Here is a 24,419-nt window from a genome sequence, read left to right as displayed (position 1 = left end):
CTAGGTGGATAAAGTACATGGAAGGGGTATCAGGACTTTCTCATTTTTGTCATTGCATACAGAGTAAAAGCACAAAGGTCTATAGGTCTAAGAATACTTGGCTAAGCAGATTCATGCAACATACATTAAATGCCTACTATGTCTCAGTCATCCTGGGCATAAAAACATTAGAACAATAAGCAGGGTCCCTGCTCTCAATAATGGATAATGGAGTAAAAAGTGCATGTCAACGTGGTCCATTCTTGAGATTATACAATCCTGGGTTTGTCCTTCCAAAAGAAAGGTTAGATGTCAGAATCTGCTACAGTCCACTTGGAAAAAAAAACCAAAAAACAAAAAACCAACCAGCTTTAACAAATGTTGCGTAGATTAACTGTATTGCTCAGGGAGGGTAGAATCTATGTCTTTTATTATCAGGGCTGGTCATATTATTAATGGGCAGATAGCTGCTTACATGATACACTTTGAGAAGGTATGTATGGTCCTTGATGGCAAATCATTTTTCATTACTTGCTTGACTTGGAACGCCACAACTTACTGATAAGTTAACACCTGGAGCCAATATTGGGCATTATCAGGCTAAGCAGTGTAGCAGAAAGAAGGCCTAAGTGAATCAATTACAGGACCAAAAACTGAAAGGGAATCAGGGGGGCTTTGCTGGGCTGGCCCTGTAAGTAGGAGTCAACCTGGAGTTATCCCAAATCAAGAGTGAAGAAAAATTACTACTTTTAGGGTTAATGCTACGGTAAACCTCTGCTACTCCTGAGAATGTACCCAATCCCCTGGCATGTTGGGGAAAAGAAATCTTGAAAAATAGTTTGTGAATCTTTCTTCAGAATTTGGAAGTTGAGTTATTGATTCGAACAGGGTTTTTTACACCATAGGGATGGAAATTTGGCACGAGGTCCATTGAGAATGGCAATGTGCAGGCTTTCTCCCAGACTGCCAAGCACATCCAGTACTTTTTCAGACTCCCAAAATCCACCACATCTTTTGGTTTTCCCTGTTTGAACTCAGCTCTTATCAGGAGCCTTGTCCTGAAGATCCACTAGCTGGAAATAATACCTCCACCCTCCCATTTCCCTTTGTTGACTTCTTTTATTGCATTTACTGTATTTTATGGTGAGTTATTATTTGTGTGCTCCTTACTTCTCTTACTTGATGGGAAACTGTTGGCAGTAAACTGTGGTGGTTAAGGACATACTCGAGTCAGACAGATCTAGAAGAGCCCCACCCAGGCCACTTAATAACTGTGTGACCTCCAAGCAATAGCCAACTTCTCTAAGCCTTAATTTCTTCCTCTGAAAATGGATATTGAATAGTATGTGAAATATCAATAGCATGATTCTTGGAATACAGCACTCATGAGCATCTGCTAGCCTTTTTAGACCCTTTTCCTTTGTTAATGTTATAATTTCAGTCTCAAGAAGCCAATGTTCTTGGGGTGACTGGGTGGCTCAGTTGGTTAGCGTCTGCCTTCAGCTCAGGTCATGATCCCAGGGTCCTGAGATCGAGCCCCACATCGGGCTCCCTGCTCAGTGGGGAGCCTGCTTCTCCCCCCGCCACTCCCCCTACTTGTGTTCCCTCTCTCACTGTCTCTGTGTCAAATAAATAAATAAAATCTTAAAAAAAAAAAAAGAAGCCAGTGTTCTTAAAGCCATTTTCCTGAGGAGAGCCTTGCATTGCAGAGTTTACATAAACTTTCTCAAGGTTACGTAGCTGGTTGGTAGAAGAATCTGAATTTGAACGCAAATTGTGTCTGGGCCACCTCTCTTTCTAGGACAGCAAGGAGCCTCTATTTACTTACACCAGTAACTGACTTGTACTATGAGGTTTTTTTTTTAAGATTTTATTTATTTATTTATTTGAGAGAGAGAGAGAAAGTAGGGGGAGAGGCAGAAGGGTAGGGAGAGGGAGAGAATTTCAAGCTGACTCTGCACCAAGCACAGAGCCTGATGCGGGAATCGACATCGTGACTCTGAGATCAGGACCCTGAGATCACGACCTGAGCCAAAACCAAGAATCAGACACTTAACCTACTGAGCCACCCACGTGGCCCTATACTGTGAGGTTTTAATGACAACTTTTGTGTGTCTTTCCCCACCCCCCCACGAAACAAAGAGGCTCCAGTAGGGATGGACCTTGGCTCAAGTATCTCTGTGTTCATCACAGAAATAGGATTTAATCGGCATTCAGTGCTTTATAACTTGAAAATTGAGAACAGATACTATTTTTAATTCTGAGCACTGATTTGTTAATATAAGAATATATTTAAACTGTTCTCATACCAAGATATTTCACTGATGCCATAATGCTGGAGTTCCTAAATGTAAAGTTCAAGAAGGAAATAATTTAATTACATTTTCTGAAAAAGTACATAATAGTCTCTAAATTTTATTTCTCTGTAGCTTAAGAGTCAAAGCCAGAGAACACCTAATTTAATTTTGTGGACATTTCTCCCAAAGGGGTTCAGATGATGATGATGACAGCAAATCCTACTAAAAATCTCTTCAGTTCAGTTATTCTTGCACTAAAAAAGAAAGGCAGACAATGGGGATTTTAAAACACTTAAATAACATTCTAACGCAAAACTGAGTTTTAATTTTTAAGTAACCTACTTTGCAAAAAATATATATATATATATACATAATTCATTTTTATCACTCCTCCTTATTCTTCTCCAAATTCTATCACAATCATAAAATGGTAATTTATTGGTGTTTTAAAGAGAATTAAAATAACAATTACTTTTAATTGTTTTCTTCTCAGACACTGACCATACTTCCCAAATTAATTTATACCATTACAGAAAACATTTTAGCTCTGAAATATTGAAATAGTCTTTATTCCACATATTTTAAAACTTCTCTCAGTTGGTCCCAGATATTCATTTCAATGGAGTTTTTCTTTGGTCACTCAATAATTCAACCAACATTTATTGAGTGCCAATTACATGCTAGGCACTGTGCTCAGTGCTGAGGGACGCAAGGCTGAGAACATACTTTCCCTATACTCAACAATCTCTCAGCAGACATTTAATGAACAATTGTATTTTCCTGTTATAGTAAAATAAGCAGATACAAATTCCTCTAAGCATCATTAAGTAACCTCTATTTTAAACATGTCTCTATTGATATAAGACTCCACTATTTAAGGCACTCAATACACTGTTGAAGATTTTTAACCCCGAATCTGATGTTTTATTAGTTTCATCTCAAGCTACATTTGCTGATACCAATGAAGGGTTTTTGTCATTTATTCATCTGATAAATATTTAACTGTCACTGGGTATAAGGCAACATGTTCGTTTCTCTGCAGGCTAAAATCCACCAGTAAGTGGATGCAAAATTTAATGGAAAAGGTAGGGGCCTGAGCTGGGACTTTGGGTAAATAGAAAGGGAAACATATTTTCCAGTTACTGGCATTTGCATCAGGGTTAATGAGGATGATACCATTTAACTGGATGAGTATTTCCTCTCGAGAGATTTGCCAGCCACCTATTACTAAATAGGGTTTTTAATCCAGAACCCTTTCCTGCTTCCTAACCCTGACACTACATTTAAATGACCGAGAATATCCTATATCCACTTCTTCAAAGATTCTAGCCAGCTTCAATCAATTAGGTCCTAGGTCCTTCTCCAGAGTCAGGAATCTGTACCAAAATAATAACAGGGGCTGGAGTGGGATGTAAATAAAAATGACTTATGTTCAATAGTATTCAATTCTTTGATAATTTCACTTCTATAACATAGAGTTTATTTGCTCTTTTAAAAAAATTAAAAATTAAAAGACTATAAAACCACATTCTCCAGAGTCAAAGGCAGTTTCCAGGTCCCAAAAGGGCCTCCCAAGTATTTAACACTCAAAAATGTAGGAAAAGTAAAAGCAGCCAGGGAGAGGGACAGCTTTTCTAATCCAAATTTCTCCACACTCCCGCTCGCTGCTTTTCATTGCTAAGTGGCTCTTTCTCTCTACATTTATTCAACAAGTGTGTCCTGCCACTCTCCCCCATGGACAGGAAGGAGAGGCACTGTGTGTGTGTGTAACTTCTTTAACCAGTCGGTGGTGATGGGAAGGAGGCTGTGAGGTAAAAACTGATTATGGAAATCCAGCTCTGCGAGGTTCGGTTACTGGTCAGGGTCACGGTTTGCACACAGAAGCACCAGAACCAGAACTCAGGTGTTTTCCTGCAAGTCTGAGGTCTTCATACAGCTGCCTTGGAGAGGTTTCATGGTTCAGGTCTTGCCCGTCTTGGACCTTCAAGTCAGGTGTGAGGGGTAACTGGTCACGGGTTTTCTGGAGACAAATTTTACCTACCAGATCGGCACTTCTGTGAGTCCTGAAAGAACTTGCATCCTTCAAGTCACTAGTTTACTAAGAATGGAATTAGTTTCTTAACATTCTCTGTTCTCCACATGCCAGTGACACTCTCCCTGGAAATTGTTTTCTAGGATGGGCTGGCTGAAGCTGAGCCTCTGGGACAGAGGAAAACCACTTGGGAGATTTGACCCTCCTTCTTCACCTCCAGCTGTGCTCTGTGGGAGTCCTCTGACTAGGAGCATCTTAAGTATATAATCCGAATGTGGAACTCTCCATTTTAGTCTCTGTTCCAATGTCAAGCCCCTGGATCTTTCAGGTCTGTCCAAATTCTTGTGTGTGGTTTCCCTGAGATCCTGAAGATTTAAAAGAACAGCAAGGCATCTCAAAGCCTCTTGGAATAAATACATGCATAGATAGTTTGCAGTTCAGATTGATGTGTTTTTAGTACTTTACAGCAGGGTAGCCTCTGTTGGTCAAGCACATCAGTGTTCCATTATTGGAATAAAATTTGGTAGCATGCCAAGTGTCTTCTGATTTGACATCAGAATGATGGCCAACTTGAAAAAGTAACCTAGCATCTGTGAAATTCCTTATCACTGAGATAATTGATTTTATATTGGCATTTTCTAGTTTCCTCATTTGCTTTTGCTTTTCTTCCTGAGCAGCATATTTATTGTTTGTTATTTTGGATCAGTTTTTGTGATGCTGGTATTAAGTGAGACAGCTATGTAAACAAGTTGCAAGGGATTATTAGTTTATCAGTGGAAGGATGTCTGGTCCATTGCCAAGATTCATTGATCTGTTTATTATGACTCTACTCAGTACAATTTTAGTGGCAATTTAAAAAATGGTCTTAGGGTTTCATTTACAGAAGTCCACTGGTTCATTTATTAACCCGCTTTTGAGGGCTAACTCGCTGTATAATCTTACCAGCGTTATTATGACAGTTGTTATAATACACCACAGCCAGGGAGCAATATCCCAATTATATGTCCTATTGTTTCACTTGTGATGTGAGAGCAATACAAATTGTTGATGATAATTATGTTGATTTTCAGCAGTTTGTAAATTAGTAAATTAGTACATTTAGAAATATAAATATACCCGAAGGCTAATATGTGTGTTGGGGCTAGTTAACAAGTACTTATTGAGTGCCTACGGTGTATGTGGTGGACTATAACAGGCACAGGGTAGGGCTACCAGCAATGGTGTAAAACAAACAAGGAACCTGCCTGGCACAGGGTAGTTTGTGCCCGATAAAAAGGAAAGTACCTTGCTAATGGACATAGTCTTTCCTGGTAACAAACAACCCTAAAACTTAATGATGTAGAATGATTTATTATTGTTCACAATTCTGTGAGTTGGCTGGGCTGTTCCTTGGTTGGTTTCACCTGGGTTTAGTGGTGTTAGAGGAACATCCTGTTGAAGGGTCAGCTGGGTTGGAAGGGAGAGCCTTGCTCAGGAGAATGGCAGTTAGTGCTGGCTGTGGGCTGGGCACCTTGTTTCTCTTCCAGGTGGCCTCTCATCCTCCAGTAGGCTGTGTTCTTAGGGTGAAGTTTCAAGAGGGTTGAAGAGGGAGCTGCAAGGCCTCCTGAGGTGTAGCTTCAGAAATCACATACCATCATTTCTGCCTTCTGCCACGTTCTACTGATCAAAGCAAGACACAAGTCCAGCACAGATTCACAGGAGTGGACAAACAGACTTGAAAGGAGTGGCAAAGACACATTATAAAGGTGTATACATACCAGGATGGGTGGTATCTGTGCCATATGTTGCAATTTACCACACCTGACTTGTAAAAATGAGACTTTCACAAGGGTTATCTATGCATTTCAAAATTCCTGTTCTTTTTTTATGTATAAAAACCCAGCTCTTCTCATACCTGAAGTCTGTGTAAGTTCCTTTTCTTATGTCAGTTTAAGTTCTTTAAGTGCTGAAGAACTTGCACATATGATTTTATCAAAGCTTCTGGTCTAATGTTCTGAAAATAGTGGGCCTCTATTTGACTTAATATTTAGTTTTAAAATAGTGTACTGCAATTTATTCTTAAAAAATTGCTAGAAGGGGGTGCCTGGCTGGCTGGCTCAGTTGGAAGAGCTTGTGACTGACTCTTCATCTCAGGGTCGTGAGTTCTAGTCCCACGTTGGGTATAGAGATTACTTAAATAAATAAATAAACTTAAAAAATTTGCTAGAGGGAGATAATCAGAGAACCCTGGAAACAAAGAGGAGCTAACTAACTTTGTGCTTCCCAATGTCTAAGTCTATTTTTCTTCGGTTGCTTTTAAAATTTTAAACCAGAAGGCACTTTCTTCTTTAAACTTTGAAAGAATATCTTCTCATAGAAACAATGGGTTCCAAAGTAATAGTACAACATTGTAGGGAAGAAGGTGTGAAGTTGTTCCATATTTACAATAAGTTTACTTATATTATTTTCTGTTATTGCACATTGCTTATATATTAAAACACTAGTTTTGATTCACAGATCCTCTGGAAATAAGTCTTTTCAGAATGAAGTTGACCATGTAATTTATTTATCATTTAAATTGTTTTCAGGGGCGCCTGGGTGGCTCAGTGGTTAAGTGTCTGCCTTCGCCTTGGGTGATGATCCCAGGGTCCTGGGATGGAGCCCCGCATCGGGCTCCCTGGTCCGCGGGAAGCCTGCTTCTCCCTCTCCCACTCCCCCTGCTTGTGTTCCCTCTCTTGCTGTGTCTCTCTCTGTCAAATAAATAAATAGAATCTTTAAAAAAAAAATTGTTGTCAGTTTATTCATTCAATGATTCCCAACTCAAAAGATGCAACGTAATGTCTAGTTGAAATGCTCCCTCACTCATTTCTCCCTCACCAGCAATTGGTGCCATCAATTTCCTGTGTGCTCTTCTAGAGATAGGTTATCCATATACATGCAAATACAAAGAGATAGCCCATTTCCCCCCTCTCTTTATACAAAAGGTAGCATACTACAAATGATATTCTTCCCCTTGCTTTTTCCCCTTCTTATATATTACTCCATTTCAGAATTTCATTCTTTTTTAGAGCCACATAATATTCCACGGTATAGCTATACCAGACTTATTTAATCATTAGCCTACCGGATGGACACTTAATGTTTCTTCCTATCTTTTGCCATTTCAAACAAAGCTACAGTGAATTACTATGTCACTTTCTTCAAGTGAAAGTCTACCTAGGATTTCCTAGTTCAAAAACTATGTACATCTGTAACTCTGATAAATCTTGACAAATTGCCTTCTGTAGCAGCTGAACCAATTTACACTTCTATCAGAAGTGTGTGAATGAAGGGGTGTCTTGTTGGGTCAGTTGGTAGAGCATGCGATTCTTGGTCTTGGAGTAGTGAGCTGAAGCCCCCAGTTGGGTCTAGAGATTGCTTAAGTAAATAAACTTAAAAAAAAATGGTGTGTGGATGTGCCTGTTCCCACACCCTTGGCAGGTGTTATCAAATGACTATTACTGACTTTAGTAATTTTTTAAAAGATTTTATTTATTTATTTATTTATTTATTTATTTATTTGAGAGAGTGAGAGAGCACAAGCACTCGAGCAGGGGGAGGGCAGAGGGAGAGGGAAACAAGCAGACTCTGTGCTGAGCACGGAGCCCAACGTAGGGCTCGATCTCAGGACTCCAAGATCAGGACACAAGCCAAAACCAAGAGTTGGATACCCAACCAACTGAGCCACCTGACTTTAGTAAGTTTTTAAAAAAGATTTTATTTTATTATTATTTTTTTATTTGAAAGAGAGAAAGAGAGAGCAAAAGTGGGGGGAGGTGCAGAGGGAGAGGGAGAAGAAGACTCCCTGCTGAGCAGGGAGCCCAACACAGGGCTCAATTCCAGGACTCCAAGATCATGACCTGAACAGACGCTTCATCAACTAAGCCACCCAGGTGCCCCAAAAGATTTTAAGTAATCTCTACACCCAATGTGGGGCTCGAACGTACAACCCCGAGATCAAGAGTTGCATGCCCTTCTGCCTGAGCCAGCCAGGCGCCCTGACTTTAGTAATTATTATTACAACTTGCTTTTCTACTACACCTTAAAGTCAACAAAAATATTTTAATATATTCGGAGTTATATGAACAACAGTGGGTCAGGTTTTACTAATTTTGCTGGTGATGGTCTGGAAAATCAAGTATCTGTCCTATATAACTTGTCTACAGTCGTGCAGCAAATAGGGATCAAAATCAGGTCTGGGAACCCAGGTTTTCTAGTTCCAAATCAAACCTTTCAGTAGCCAAATGAAGCAGTTGAAGTTTGCCAGATGCTAACCTGTCCTATACATACCCTGATGTATAGCACCAAAATAGCTTCACATTTTGTAATTATTAAGCACTAGAAAAACAGTACAGACTATGGAAGATACCAGAGCCAATCCTAGGCAAGACGGAAACATCTAAAGTTTCCTTGTATTTATATCCACTCCCCTCTGGAAAAATCTGGAGTATAAAAGGTTTTATCACTTCTTGATACTGTCTCTGAAAGTGTAGGAGTTTAAAAAGCATTATTCACGACCTCCCCTGCAACACACATTCAAGGGTCTCTAGGAGAAAAGGAAACCTGTCTTAGTCTGCTCAGGCTACTAAAACAAAATGCCACAGACTGGGTGACATAACAGACATTTACTTCTCAAAGTTCTGGAGGCTGGAAGTCTAAGATCAAGGTGTTGACCAATTCGATTCCTGGTGAGAGCTCTCTTCTTAGCTTGCAGTTGGCTGCTTTTTCTGTCTTTTCACAAGGCTGAGAGCCACCATCTCTTCTTGCTTCGTCTTCATATAAAGTCACTAATCCAATCACGAGAGCCCCACCCTTATGATCTCATCTAACCCTAATTACTTCCCATGAGTCCCATCCACAAATACTATCATATTGGGGGTTAAGGCTTCAACATAGGAACTTTAGGACACAATTCAGTTCATGACAAAGCCTGTGGTGAATTGGGGAGGCTCCAGCTTCCCAGCCTCCGCTCTGGAATCGGTGATGATAAGAAGCCATACCTGTTCCAGATTGGAACAAGAACCAAAACCTCTCAACAGTAGTCTCCCTGGTTCCTTCCCACATTCCTTTATTCTGTACATTCACAGATACCTATTGAGCACCTCCTGTGGGCCCTGCATTGTTTTCCAGGTGCCAGGAAGAGCACTGAACTAAAGTTGTGCACTGATAATGTTTACATTCTCCTGGGAGAGAGAGACAACAAACATTTAATCTCGAAAGGTAATAGGTGCTAAGAGGAAGAAGAAAGCAGGCTTGAGGAGCAGAGAGATCATTAAAAAGCTTGGTCCACCTACAATATCCCCTTTTACTTACAAGGAATTGAACCCTCTTTCCCTTCCTTACTTGTAAATGCCCTCTGCCTCATGACTTCCTGATTCATATAGTGTTCTATGTCTTTCAGCACTTCTGAAATTACCTGCAATAGTTTTTAAGAAAATGAATACTAGCTCATATTGAGCTCTTACTATGTGCTATACCGGGTGCTAAAGTGTTCCCTTGGATTTATTCATTAATCCTCACAGAGCCTAACCCTATGAAGTAGGCAGTATTATTGCCTTCATTTTTCAGACGAGGATACTATGCCACAGAGCAGGTATGTAATCTCTCAGAGCACATCATTTGACCATGTTATTAGGAAATGATCAAGTCAGGTTTTCAGGTAACATGTGTGCTTAATCAGAGTGCCCAATGCCCCTATGTGTGAACTTAGGGTAAAGTGTATTCCATTGTCAAGTTGAGATAAAATTCACCCCTTTCAAGTGTACTAGTCTGCAGTTTTTAGTATATTCACAGGTTGTGCAGCCAACACCAATATCTAGTTTCAGAATATTTTTGTCACACACACCAAAAAGAAATCATATTCATTAGTACTAACCACTATTCCCATCTTCCTCCAGCTCCTGTCAACCACTTCTACTTTCTGTCTATATGGATTTGTCTGTTATGGATACATCATACAAATGGAGTCATACAATATATAATTTTTTGTGTCTTTCTTCTTTCACTTAGCATATTTTTAAGATTCATCCATTTTGTAGCATGTGTTAGTACCACATTCCTTTTTATGACTGAATAATATTTCATTCTATGGATATTAAATCTTTTATTTATCCATTCATCAGTTGATGGACATTTAGGTTTTTCCACTTTCTGGCTATTATGAATGATGCTGCTATGAACAATCCTGTACATGTTTTTGTGTGGACATAAGTTTTCAATTCTCTTGGGTATAATATGCCTAGGGATGGACTCTCTGTTTAACCTTTATATATAATTTTTTGAAGAAATGCCAAACTATTTTCCAAAGTGGCTGAACTATTTTACATTTTCACCAGCAGTGGATGAGAGTTCTGAGTTCTCCACATCTGTTATTATCTGTCTTTTGATTATCACCAGTCTCGTGGATGTGAAGTAGTATCTTTTTTTTTTTCTCTTTTAGAGAGAGAGCGAGAGAGCACACAAGCTGGGGGAGGGGCAGAAGGAGAGGGAGAAAGAGAATCTTAAGCAGGCTCCATGCCCAGGGTGGAGCCTGACGCGGGGCTCAGTCTCACAGCCCTGAGATCATGACCTGAGCTGAAACCAAGAGTTGGACGTTTAACTGACTGAGCCACCCAGATGCCCCTGAAGTAGTATCTTAATGTGATTAAAAAACAAAAACAAAACCAAAAACTTTCAGTTGTGGTATATACACATAATACAAAATTTACCATCTGAACCATTTCTAAGTGTATGGCTCATGGCATTAGGTACGCTCACATTGTCATGCGACCGTCATCACCATCCATTCACGAAACTCTTTCATGTTGTGAAACTTAAACTCTGTACCTATTAAACAATAATTCCACATTCTCCTCTCTCCTTAGCCCCTTGCGACCTCCATTCTACTCTGCTACTATGAGTTTGACTACTCTAGGTACTTCCTATAAGTGGACCCATGTAGCATTTGTCCTTTTGTGACTGGCTTATTTCACTTAACATAATGTCTTCAAGGTTCACCCATCTTGTAGCATGTGTTCAATGTGGTTTTTATTTGTATTTCCCTGATGACTAATGATGTTCATGTGCTTATTGGTAATTTGTACATTTCCTCTGGAGAGATGTCTATTCAGATCCTTTCATGGTCTATAACTAATATCCTAGACTAAATCCCACTTTTTGAATTGTGTACAACACACCTCTAGGTATTTCCCTTTATTTTTTCCCCCTAGAATTCATACCATGAAGTGTATCACTTAATCACAACCTTTGGGCTAATAGAAACTAAGTAACAGTTGCTATTCATAAATAACCGAAAGTCCTGATCAACCCTGATGTGCTTGCTGACCTAATAAAGAAAAATATTAATTATGTTAGTTAGAAATATAAATAACTTTAGAATTCATATGTATTTTAATCAGTCTGATTTTTAAAAATTGGTAATAGAGATTCTAATTAATCTTTCATTCCTATTTTCCTCATTTCAGTCCATTTTATATATTGCTGCCTGAATAATTTTCTTTTTTTTAAAGATTTTATTTATTTGAGAGAGAGAGAATGAGAGACAGAGAGCACGAGAGGGAAGAGGGAGAAGCAGACCCCCTGCTGAGCAGGGAGCCCGATGTGGGACTTGATCCCGGGACTCCAGGATCATGACCTAAGCTGAAGGCAGTCGCTTAACCAACTGAGCCACCCAGGCGCCCGCTGCCTGAATAATTTTCAACAGTATAAATGTGATCATGTTATTTATTCCCTAGCTCAAAAGCTTCCATAGCAATCAGTAAGAAATTACATTTTATATAAAGAACTAGAACACAAACATTTATATAAACAAACACACATTCAAACAACAGAAATACATCTTTTACAAAAAGTTCCTACCCTTACATCATACAAAGCATTCTGATATTTTGGAATTTTTTTTTTTTTTAAGTATGTAAAGAAATTCACTAAATTGATTTTGAAAACGTTTGGAAAACACAATTCTACAACCCGCCAACCATAGCAAGGTTCTTCAGAGTATGGTAAAACTTACTCCGGTGATTTTCAAAACTAGTTGCACATTACAATCATTTGGAGAACTGGATGGGGGAAAAAAAAGCAAGCTAATCTAGATCTCCATTCTCAAAAATTCTCATTCATAAGGTCTGGGAAGGGGCCCAGAAATCTGTGTTTTTATTAAAATCTTCCCAGTTAATTCAGTCGTGCAGCCAGGTTTGAGATCAACTGTTCTGAGGTTATCCTACTTGCCCTTCCCCCATCTCAAACAAGTATTTCTTGCTTCTTACACATTCTTTCTTTGCACATTCATTTTCCTCCACCTGGAATTTGTGCCTTCTGCCTACTGGAATCTTCCAGTGCTATTTCAAATACCACTTCCTAGTTATTTCTCCAACCAGAAAGGTCTCCCTAGACTTTCTATTCATATTTGAGTTTTGTTGATGGCACTTTTCTTGCCTCACCTCACTGTGCTAATCTTCCTACTACATTGTAAGCAACTATGTTGTAATTGCCCCTCAGTGGGAGTACAATGGCCTACTCAAAGTTAGGATTTGATAAACTTCCTTGAACTGCAGTTGGAATGAAACCTTCCATTGTGGGGGAATGTGCCACTTAAGAGAGAGTTTAAGCTACTAAATAAACTGTTTAAGCAACATCAAACTCTGCTGTATTTTAATGTGATATTACGGGCATAAATAGGTGAATGGTTATCTTTTCTGCATGTGATATTCATGGAGCCTAGCCTTTGGTTAGCTTTCCCTCAACATTCTGTTTATCACAGCCTTCCACAGGAAGAGACATTAGCCAGATCTGATTGCCCATATCCAAAATAGAGTAAAACTCTCCTCATCTTATTTGGTGTTAGGCTTCCTTAAGAGCTCCCAGTCTCTGTGACTAGAGGTTTCCAGGTCACGTCTCTGAGCTTTAAACAAATGAAATACCTAAGTGTTTTGTTCCCATCAGATTTGGCTGTGCGTGTTTAGAGCACCACTACAGTATTATGTTTTCCCATTTTGCATGGGTATAAATTAAAGCACAGAGACGATTTGATTAGCTCAAGATCCCAGAGTGACTGGCAATGATGGGAATAAAGGCCTTCTCCCCAGATTCCTGGCCCAGTTCACTCCGTACCAAACCACAGGTATGCTGCCCTTTTGCTGATGAGGCCACACAACGTTCCTTGGAGGGGATACCCACTAGCTCTGGGAGGATGAAGGCACACAGGGAGGCTTCAAGGGAGCTCTTTGGAGAGTCAGAGTAAGGGCCAATGGCGTCCCAGAAGTTTGAGGGAGCTTTTCTCAGTACGGTTTGGAAAATATGTGGTGAGCAAATACTTAATGGGGTTTTGGGATATTTATTCTAAATGTCAAGCCACTTTGCATTTATGGGTAATATCTAGTCTTGCATGTCCATCTTTTACTCTGAGTGTAATGCAAATGAAATAATAAGCCAATATAATGTTTTTAAAAGGATGCCATCATTTGAATCCTTAGAAACGCTGGGAATTTAAAATGATACCAATGACAAAGCAAAGGCGGTGATGGCGATCAAGTTGTGGAACTTGGTATCAGCATTTGCAATGACTGGAAATTCCGGCCTCTACATAAGTCTTAGAAGAAGGAAAAATCACTGAGGATTCCCACCATGTACCCAAGGTTCTATGCTCCTTGCCCTCCCTCGCCCCAATCCAACAGTGGATTCACTGGTTGGTGAACCTCATCTCATCTAGAACTAGACATTTTTGGGTCTCTTCTTACTCACAGTAAAACCTTTGACTGAGTATGCATATGCAGGTTCTCTGCCTAGCCTCTCACTCCTACTTCAAGCCTTCCCACTATTTCCCTTCCCTCAGGACACACCAACCACACTAACCTTCTTTAAATTCCTTTCTCACCTCTTCCCCACCTCAGGGCCTGTGCCTAGGAGGAACTTCCCACGGATCTTTACAAGGTTTATCATGGTTCTAATCTCAGCAGAATATCACCTCCTCCGAGAAGTCTTTGACTATCCATTGTAAAACATACAACCACAGTTATCCACCACCAACATCCCACTCCCAGTCTTTCTGGATCACAGCACCCTATTTCATTGATATTAAAGCATCTGTCACCATTTGAACTCTCATCTGTTAACTTGTTCATTGCATCTCCACTACTAGATAGTAAGCTCAGGGAAACTCCAGGCCTTTTCTATTCTGCTCAGGGCTTCATCCTCAGTACCTGGAGCAGTGCCAGGCATCTAGTAAGTGCTAAATATATATGTGTTGAGTAAATGAAATACCCATCCTAACTGAATTTAAACTAAAAAAAAAAAAAGGAAATACCCATGAATGATGTCACAGAGGAAGTGCCTCTTTAGCCCATGGTTTGCTCTAAGAAATTGCCTAATGATGATCTTTGGAACGACTTCAGCAAGTGCATTAGGTAATATCCCCCAAATACAGCTGACATTTTAGCCAGGCTTTTCAGTTCACCCAGGAAGATGAACTCAGAGTTTGCATAAGCAGTGTGGCCAGCTTCTTATTGGATAATCTTTTACACAGCAGTAGTAAAGTATGGAGGGCAGGTATCCTAGGCTTCAGGGAGCAGCTATACTGTATATGCTGCGTCTGCTGTAGGCAGCAGAAGAGCTGTGATGAAAAGCAGAGGAAATTACAGTTGTCGGGCCTTGTGGTCACAAGGGCATGTGTTGCATTTGCAAGGTCATCATGGGATAATTCAGGGTGTAGCTTGCACACATTCTGCTGCTGAAAGGGAGATTTTTTTTCCTACCACATCCGACACATGGTTTGCCAGAGGAAGGGCACGAGATCAGCAGCACTGATGAGCTGGCTTGGTGTTTTTAGGCTACAACTCTACTGAACCAATGGCTCCCTTCTGACTCCTCCAAAAGAGCCAAAGGAATTTATTCATTACCAAGTGTGAATAGCAATCACACAAAGCCACCAGATTGCTTTTGCCTGCTATACCAGAAGGCACTTCTCAAAAAAAAAAAAAATCTTAAATAATAACATTGTCAATGCCTATTGTACTAAAATCTTTGGGAGGGAAGAATGTTAACCACTTCTAAGCTAAAGATACATACACGTTCTATTTCTCCACTACAAATCTAGAAATAAAAGAAGACCACAATATAAAGCTACAAAGTGCACGGTACACTTAACTATGTGTAAAGTAGATAGAAGGCCATACAATTGCTCAGTCCTGTTTACGGGCTGGGGTGCCCGTTACTGCTATGTAACTAAGTGATTGGGATTTTCCCCCAAAGTCGTTGGTGATGTAAGAGTCAGAGAGTATGAGACCATATGGTCAATTAGTACATATGCCTATTAGCGGACAAAGCATTGACATGGAAACTGGTACCTTGCGCTATAATTCTGGGTTTTATATTTTTATGCCCTGGGGCCTTTGCAAAGTTATTTATTCTTTCTGAGCTTTAATTTCTTTACCTGTAAAATGGGAATGATAACTACCTTATACAGGGTTGTTGATAAAATGAACTGAGATAATCTGGGTAAAGTGATTTGTAGGTATTCAGTGAGTGTTACTTCCTATTTTCTGGTCCCCAGAAGATGCAGTAGCTCAGCTGAAGGTAAATAGGGTCTTCCTCTCTAGGTAAACCATGTTTTCAGCTCAACCTTCACCTCTTTACACCTGGCCTAAAGCCCTACAGCATTTTAATCTCATCAACTTTATCAAAATGGCCATCAGTCTCATACTTGTTGACTTGATGGACTTTCATGTAAATTACTTCCTGTGAGTTTTATTTGGCTACAAAACCAAACTTGGAAGGTGTTTAACTTTGGTTGGTAATTTGGGTACTTGTATTTTTTTAGGCTAGACAAGTTGAGTCATAGTTTTATATAAATGAATAGCATTAGTCCAGCAAAATAATAAATGCCTTTGCTTATATAAGGCAAATTAGAAGACAAATGGCTTATATGTGAAGGACAAGAATGAGGGCCTTAAAAATTAACCAGGCACACTTTTAAAGCATTTTCAGGGCAAGTGCTAAACAGTTATATATGGATGGAGCAAGAAGTATGTAGTACATAAAGGAGATACATATTTTCTTGCTAGGAGAAAGATGACTTTAGCTACACAAGCACAGAGAACACAGGAGATGAGCAAAGATACATAAGGAGGGGGGCTCTGTTTGACACAATTACATGGCAATTATCCACAGAACTCAGAAGCAATGAGGCTTTAACAAAGATTCTTCCTACTTCAGCAGCTGACATACTACATGAGTGAAGCAACAAGTGAATGCATCAAAAGAGTATGCAATTACAATAAAGCCAACAGAAAGTGGCCTGGCCCTAATGTTTAAGTGACCAGACACAACTGGAAGCAAAACTTTATCATAAGCACGTGTACCATTAGAATCTGTGATAAGAGGACTTTAAATCCGGGGCGCCTGGGTGGCTCAGTCGTTAAACGTCTGCCTTCGGCTCGGGTCATGATCCCAGGTCCGGGATCGAGCCCCGCATCGGGCTCTCTGCTCCACGGGAAGCCTGCTTCTCCCTCTCCCACTCCCCCTGCTTGTGTTCCCTCTCTCGCTGTGTCTCTCTGTCAAATAAATAAATAAAATCTTAAAAAAAAAAAAGGACTTTAATTCCTACAGAAATATGCTTTTCATCTGAAATTATTTCATGTCTAAGATGTTTTCATAAGTTACTTCATTAAACACTTTTCTTTGTTTATGTGCCTATAACTCTTCCAGGTTTGATGAGGGGTTGAGAATGTATCATTAGGGTTTGTCCTCAAAGAGCTTACTTTCTCGTTAACGAGATAAGATAGACACATGTAAAACAACCATAAATGCACAAACAGCATGCAATTAGGTGATGAATCAATGATCCAGACTATAAATGCTGTAGAAGCTCAGAGGAGAAAGAAAGCCACAGAAATAAAGGAAGGTTTCAGGAACGATGTGGCATCTGATCAAATCCTTGAAAGATGGGTGGTATTTAGGACTAGAAGATAAACCTGAGATGCAATCTTCACTTTAACACTTACATGCTGTGTGTCCTTAGGCAAGATACTTAAAGCTTCCAAGCCTCTTTTTTATCCACATGGCAGGGAGGATAATGTCTAACTCTACAGTGTGTTGGAAAGATTCAATAATATGTAAAGAAGATGATAAAGAATCTAACACATGGTAGATAATAGATAATAAATTTTAACTATAATCATAAATGATCTTAATGTAGTTGTACCTCGTTTTCTGAGCAATTTCAAATGACCTTTGGTGGCAGCAAACTGGTACAGATATGAGTAGGTAAAGAGAAAGGTATGCATCCAGTTAGAAAGTCAGGAGAAAAATGTAGAGATGATCACACATGTTTGAGGGGAACCTTATCTGACTAGAGCAGCAGGTTCATGTAGGAAAAAACATTGTATAGATATGGTAAGTTATTCATTCAACATAAATTTGTTGATCAACTACTAGGTACCAGGCACTGTAGTAAGTGTGAAAGTTGAATAAAAGTAAGCTTTGAAAAGCAAACATTACAATTTGGCTCAACATGGTAGAAAGCAGGGTGACTTGGAAGAGTTACTTATTTAGCCACCTATTATGCAAGGGAGGGACATGTAATAGAAATAGAATTGAAACAGCTAAAATCTGGCAGCAAATGGATTAGAATGAAAGTGCAAGGTGGATATAAGGAGTATAACTGAAAAATTGTTGCACTTGTTAACTTGAAAAAATGGTGGTCATATGAAGGAAGCAGGAACGGACAAACAGGAGTAAATGAAAGGAACTTCTTTGTGATTTTGTAAATGACCTGATTTGGAAAATGAAGGCAAGGAAAAAATGGTTCAAAGATGAATACAAGGTTTACCCTTGAGTGAAAGAACAGCAAAGACAGAAAAAGGAAGGGTTGTTGATGGTTTCAGTGTCAGGTTAAGTTTGAGGTGAAGATAAGCTATTTGTTGAGCATTAACTTACAAGATCTGTGTTGACAATATAAGCAAAGGGAGTAGAACTGGGGGAAACAGAAATGATTATAGAGATCATGTGGCAGTTGGGATGGTTCAGACACCGAAAAAGACCACAATAAAGACAGAAGAAAGGCTGGGAGGTCTGACCTTATGGGCAACTTCCACGATGTGTGTGGGGAAGAGTGAGTGTGTGAAGCAGTGGGGAGAGGCAGTGATGAAGGAGAGTGTGAAAGAAACCACCAGAGGGGAGAGTTCTGGAAAGCAGTTGACAAACAATATCAAATGCATCTGAGAGTCAAAGAGAATGAAGATTGGGATCAATATTTGTGGGGCATTTATCCACAAAATGATTAATGGATAATGATAAAATAATGCAGAATTTGAAAAATATTCTAAGGTGGAACAATTTAGAAATACTTTGGTGTGACAAATATAGATCTTGTGTTTTCAAATTCCTGACAGATACTGATCTTTGGATTCAGGAAGAAGAACGGAAGTTCCTGAGATTTCCCCAAATATAAGTTATTCTGTATTTATATAACCCTTCACTTGTATATTATTAAATAATAGTGATCATAATCATAAATAGTGAATCCTTTTTCTGTGATAAGGTTACAAGTTTTCTGTAAAAAGTAACATAATAATGCATGGTTTATTAGTATTATGAACTAATATACTTATTAGAAGATTATATATTTAAATAACATTAAGTATATAATATTAAGTAATAAACATTATATATTTAAATAAAATTAAGTCTACCTGATAAGGATATTTAATAATGGAAATCACTAAAAAAAAAAAGGGAAACATCAAGATAAATCCTAAACAAAACACATTAAAAACTGTAAGATCAAATAACAAATACTTAGTATTTACAAATTACTATTGTTAAAATGAAGTTTTAAAACTTAGAATACATTATTGCTTTCTTTGATAGTCTTGATCTTTGTTTCATGATTAACTTCTACTCAGAAAAATTTCTTTCATTTTATGTTAACACTGGTCAAATTGTTAATCGTGAGTCTGAAAGCATCCTCAAGCTGAGCATTAGCCTATATGTTGTTCCACATAAACTCATTTTTTTGAGGGTGAAAATATTTTGTCTGGCTTAATTTTGGTTTTGACACTGAAATTGAGTTGTTTTTTTATGCTCAGATTTTTTCCCCTCCACAATAACATTTTTATTTCCTTCTCTTTGCATTTCTTAGGTTAAAGAATTTACAAAAAACTGTAGTCCATTGCGAATATATTGGGCAGTATTTGAATAACATAACTTAGAATCTCCTAGCAAGATTAACAGCACTGCACAAAATCACATGTTGAAATTTTTTAATTTAAGGACTTACTTGGTTTCTAAAACAAGGTATTTCTTGGAACAAAACTCATAGGAACTGTATAGAATATACTATGCAAATAAACTTACATTTACTTAATTCGCAAGAATGACTCATCACTAGCAGCAGACAGGGCTGTGAACACACAATTATAATGCAGCCATAACTACAAACAAAACTAACTGGTTAGATGGTTACCATTTCTTGGAAGGGTCACCAGTAACTTACAACTATGTGTGTCAGCATTTCCTGCTTTTGTATTCATTTGAACTAGTAATGTCTCTAAAATGATTGTTAAGTTCTCATTCTTAAAGGAGAATTATAATGCTTTCCCCATTTTACTGATTTCTGTACAGATCTTTCTCAGAATTTGGAAAAAAAATATAAATTTGATAGAAAATAATAGGAAGGAATTCCTGCATGAAAACATGACACAGACCTGTTATTTCTCCATAACATTTAGGAAGCTCTAAGCAGCAAGTAACAGAAAAGTAACCTTAAAGTGGCCTAAATGATAAAGGGATGAATTACATCACATAATAAGGAGTCTCAAGCCACCTGGGGTTGGTTAATTCAGCAAGTCAAAAACAAAATCAAGAGCTCATGTGCTTTCCACCTGCCTACCTTGTCATCCCAAGTGTGTGGACTCCCGTCTGGTCACAAGGTGGATGCAGCTGTTTCAGGTGCCACATTCTCCCATCCTAACATTCAGAGCAGAACAGGGACAATTTACTTCTTGCCAGTCTTTTTGTTTGTTTTAATGAATAAAATCTTATCTTCAAGTCCCTCAATGATTTCCCCTCATCCTTCATCAGCCAGAACTAAGTAACATGCCCATCCTTAAACCAATCACAACAAAGGAAACAGGGCTAGCATAATCAGTTTAGTGCAATCTAGTTTAACTTGAGACATGGAAGAAGGGAAAATAGCTATTGCGCAGGCCAGTGATTCTCAAACTGGTCTTATGACCTCTTAGAAATTATTGAAGACTGCAAAGAGCTTTGGTTTATGTGGGCAATAGCTATTGGTATTTATTGTATCATAAATTTAAACTCCGAAGATTTTTAGTTATTAATTCATTTAAAATAATAGGCCAATCATTTGTTACGTACTGTGGTAGGCAGAATGAAGGTCCACATCCTCATCCTGGCTACCTGTGAATATGTTCAGATGTGATTAAGTTGATGTGGAGCTGGATCTTGAGATAGGCAGACTATACTGGATTATTAGATGGGCCTAATATAATCACAAGGGTAGGTATAAGTGAAAGGAGGCAATGTCAGAGTGATAAAGATAAGACACGTCTATCTATCATAGGCTTTAGAGATGTAAGGGTATGGTATCCTGAGCCAAGGAATGTGGGTGGTCTCTAGAAGCTGGACAAGGTAAGGGAATGGATTCTCCCCTTGGGTCTCCAGAAAGGAAAGCAGGCCTGTAGACACCTTGATTTTAGCTTAGTGAAACTCATTTCAGACTTCTGACCTCTAGAATTATAAATTTCTATTGTTTTAAGCCACTGAATTTGTGGTAATTTGTTATGGTAGCAATAGGAAATGAATACATACCCATATTATAAAATGAAAAAATAATTGTTTTCCAGAACAACAAAAAAAAATAAGAGTGGCACTTATTTACATTTTTTGGTAAGTCTCCTTAAAGTGATTATAACAAGATAGGTAGATTTTTCATTTTGGCTTCTGCATTCGGTTTGTTGGATATCAGGTCATGTTGCCTTTAACAAACTCTGCTGTACTTTTGTGACAGAATGTGAATGAGAAAGGCAAATAATTTCTCAGTATATAATAAGAATAGTTTTGACCCCATGGCCCTCCTAAAAGGGTCTTAGGGATATACAGGGATGCACCAGACCACACTCTGAGGATCACTGGTACAGGAAGTCAACAGGTTTTACTCCACCCCCAAAAGAACAGATCTAGCACTCACAAGAGTGAACTTGTCTGGCCCTAAGGTCATCATTAATATAGTGTGATGATTTTGACTTTCTTCTTTAATTCAAACAATATTTCTAAGAGTTTATTTTGTGCTTGGCACTGTTTTATGGACTGACACTATGTAAGTGAACAAGGTAGATACAGCTCTTGCCCCCATGGAGCTTACATTTTAGTTGCAGAAAACTAATAAGCATTTAAAAAGGTAATTTCAGTTACTTCTAAGGCATATAAAGAAAAGTAAGTAATGGGACAAAATGTGAGGGGTGTTTCAGGATGTGGGCAAAGAGCTAGTTTAATTAGGATCTAAAGAAGTGAAGTTAGAGCTGAAATGTGATGGGTAAGACGAAAGCACTGGAAAACGTGGAAGAATATTCCACGTAGAAAGAACAGCAGGGCAGAGAGCAGGGCAGAGAGCAGGAAGGAGCTTGGCAAGGCGCACAGAAAGCAAGCCAGTGTGACTTTAGCGTATTCATGAGAGGAATATAATAGAGGAGTGAAAAGTCCAACAGATATAGATCATTAAAATCTTGCAGGACACAGAAAAGACTTAAGGTTTTATTCCAATTGCCATACAAACCCACTGGAGGACATAAGAGGCTGTGGAATGCTCTATATATTTGCTTCTGTCAATTCTTCCACCTTCTCCTCGGGCTGCTCTTCAGCCCAACACATTACCCCTTTTTATAATGCGGACTCTCTAGAAAGGTACTGGACCCCAAATAGACACATCTTGCCTCACATAAATTGTTTGTATGCTAACATCAAAAACAGACAGCTCTGGAACCAATCAGGGGAATGTAAATTACAGGTTACTTGTTGTGGAATAACTTCTGCTGTTGGCCAGAGTAGGTGCACAGCCAAAAATGCACTGTGTGAATACAATTGTTTGGCAATTGCTGGTCTGTCAGTTGTCCAAAGCGGTAAGTGTGTGAATGGATTTGTATGGGTAATGACTCTGAAATTAGCAACTAGCTTTTCTCGTCTCTCCATAATACAGGAAAACACACTGGAACTTGGCTCATTTCCGGAGAATTCTTGTGATGATCCTCAGTTGCTCAGAATGCACATTTGGTTGTCATTATCCCTTGTGTAATCAGTTTCTACAAACTATAGGATGATGTTACAGTGATGTTTACAGAATAAGGGAACATGCTCCACACCTTAATCAAATCATTTAAAGATGAGCCTTCTTAGATAACATGCATTTATATATACGGGTAGTCATTAGATAGTCTTTACTCTGATTTATGCTCTAGAGAAGTAATCTGTCTCCCACTAGAAAACTCCAGATGAACCATGTGCCTAGAATTCTACAAAGTATTTACTATAAATAATATAGTAGAAGCATTTACCAGACAAACCTTTCCACACCGAGATGATGCCGAGAGTCATACAAATACAGAAATGAGTTGAAATCTGCTTTCTAAGGGCCTAAAAACGGTCAGGAATTTGGACCCAATCAGCACACATAACTGCAGGTGCGGCGGCCCCGCTGTTAAAAAGCGGGATCCACGTGAATAATAAGCTTAATCACATTTTCAGAACAGCTGTGGCTACTTGGGCCAGTCTCTCATCATGGCTCCCCAAATATTCTTTTCAATTATCGTGAAATTTTATATTAAACTTAAGCGCAGACTGTGTATCAAAGAAAATAAAACTATGTTAATTCCAAGGCGACATATTTTCAGAGGAATTTAATGCTGACCTCTGGATGCAATGAGGCAGTTTCTCTGCCCCTCGACTTCGGGGAAGGAAGAAAGGAAGGAGGGATGATTCAAACCTGTTGTTCTGCCAAGCAAGTCCTGGACGATTCCGATTTCCAGGGCTCAGAGAGTATGCTTGAAACCTGTGCCTTCCTCCCATGTCGGAAAAGCAGAAAGTTTGCTCTAGCTAAGATAAATCTGCACAACGCGGAGATGTTTTTGGCACAAAGTGTACGTTAGAAAGCTGATGATGATTAAACTCGCCCCCATCCCCACCCCCACTTGCGGCCCGGGAGTGTTTTCCCTGCATTTAAGAAATTTCCTTCAGCTGCAGGCGTGTGCGTTTTTGCGACTCCGCGGGTCGGCTGAGTGTCACCCACAGATGTGGCCCGTCTTCCCCTGCGGAGGCGGCGGTCCCCTTCCTCTCCCCGGGCCGCCTCCAGCCCAAGGCCCGCGGCCCAGACTAGGGGAAGGGGAAGGAAGCCCTCGCCGCAAGCCGGCGTCTGGGCCGGCACAAAACACGCCGCCCCGAGCAACTTTTCCCCCCTGGCTGCGCGCAACTTTTCGCCTTTTCGCCCAGCACGTTCTGTCCCGAGTTTCCGTCCCCTGGGTTTTCCTCCGCTTCCCTCACCTTCTGTCCAGCGGCGCGCGGAGGACCCGGGCTGGCGGGGGCGAGGGGCGCCGGGGCAGCCGCGGCGGAAAGAGAAAAAGGGGAAGGGGAAAGGAGGCGGCGGCGGTGCGGGAGGAGGAACTGGTCAAAGGGGACAGAGACCGGCGAGTGCCCGAAAAGGAAAGCGACGCCACGGTTTGCCGCAGTCGGAATAAAGTTCGCGCCCTTTCCTCGGCGATTCTCTTTGACAGCTAGGCGCTGGCGGCCACCTCCACCTCCACGCCCGCACCCCCCGGGGGGCGCCAAAGTTGTTTTTCCATCCCCACCAGGAGCGGGGGGAGCAGTAACAGGGCGTGGGGGGGGCGAGAAATATACATCCTCCCTCACGAAACCCCTAGAAATCTGAGGCCAAACAACAACAAAACTAACCCACTTCTATTTTGCAAAAGGGAAGCAACATTGTAGTCACGACATTTTTGCAGAGGAGAAACTCGTGGGGCTTGCAAATCCGCCCCAGGTCACCTCGTCCGGGGGTCTCTCCCCCGCCCCCCGCAGCAGCCTCCACCCGG

General features: G+C 39.9%; 1 protein-coding gene across 1 annotated transcript in view; it reads right to left on the bottom strand.

Moving 5' to 3' along the window:
• The window catches only part of LOC123849663 (uncharacterized), a 55,508-nt gene that overhangs the window by 30,760 nt on the left and 329 nt on the right, over positions 1-24,419 (bottom strand). Inside the window, exons 2-4 of the mRNA XM_054509546.2 lie at positions 23,872-24,285; positions 20,698-20,739; positions 20,210-20,286 (exon numbers count right to left, since the gene is read on the bottom strand). Coding sequence (XP_054365521.1) covers positions 20,210-20,286; positions 20,698-20,739; positions 23,872-24,285 — 533 coding nt within the window. The remainder of the gene's footprint in view (positions 1-20,209; positions 20,287-20,697; positions 20,740-23,871; positions 24,286-24,419) is intronic.

This window comes from Mirounga angustirostris, unplaced genomic scaffold (assembly GCF_029215605.1).
Source record: "Mirounga angustirostris isolate CCGP_5_RB_7025 unplaced genomic scaffold, mMirAng1.0.hap1 SCAF_15, whole genome shotgun sequence".
In the NCBI taxonomy this organism is placed as follows: Eukaryota; Metazoa; Chordata; class Mammalia; order Carnivora; family Phocidae; genus Mirounga; species Mirounga angustirostris.
Note: the sequence above shows the minus strand (reverse complement) of the source record. Positions and strands in the feature narration are given on the sequence as shown.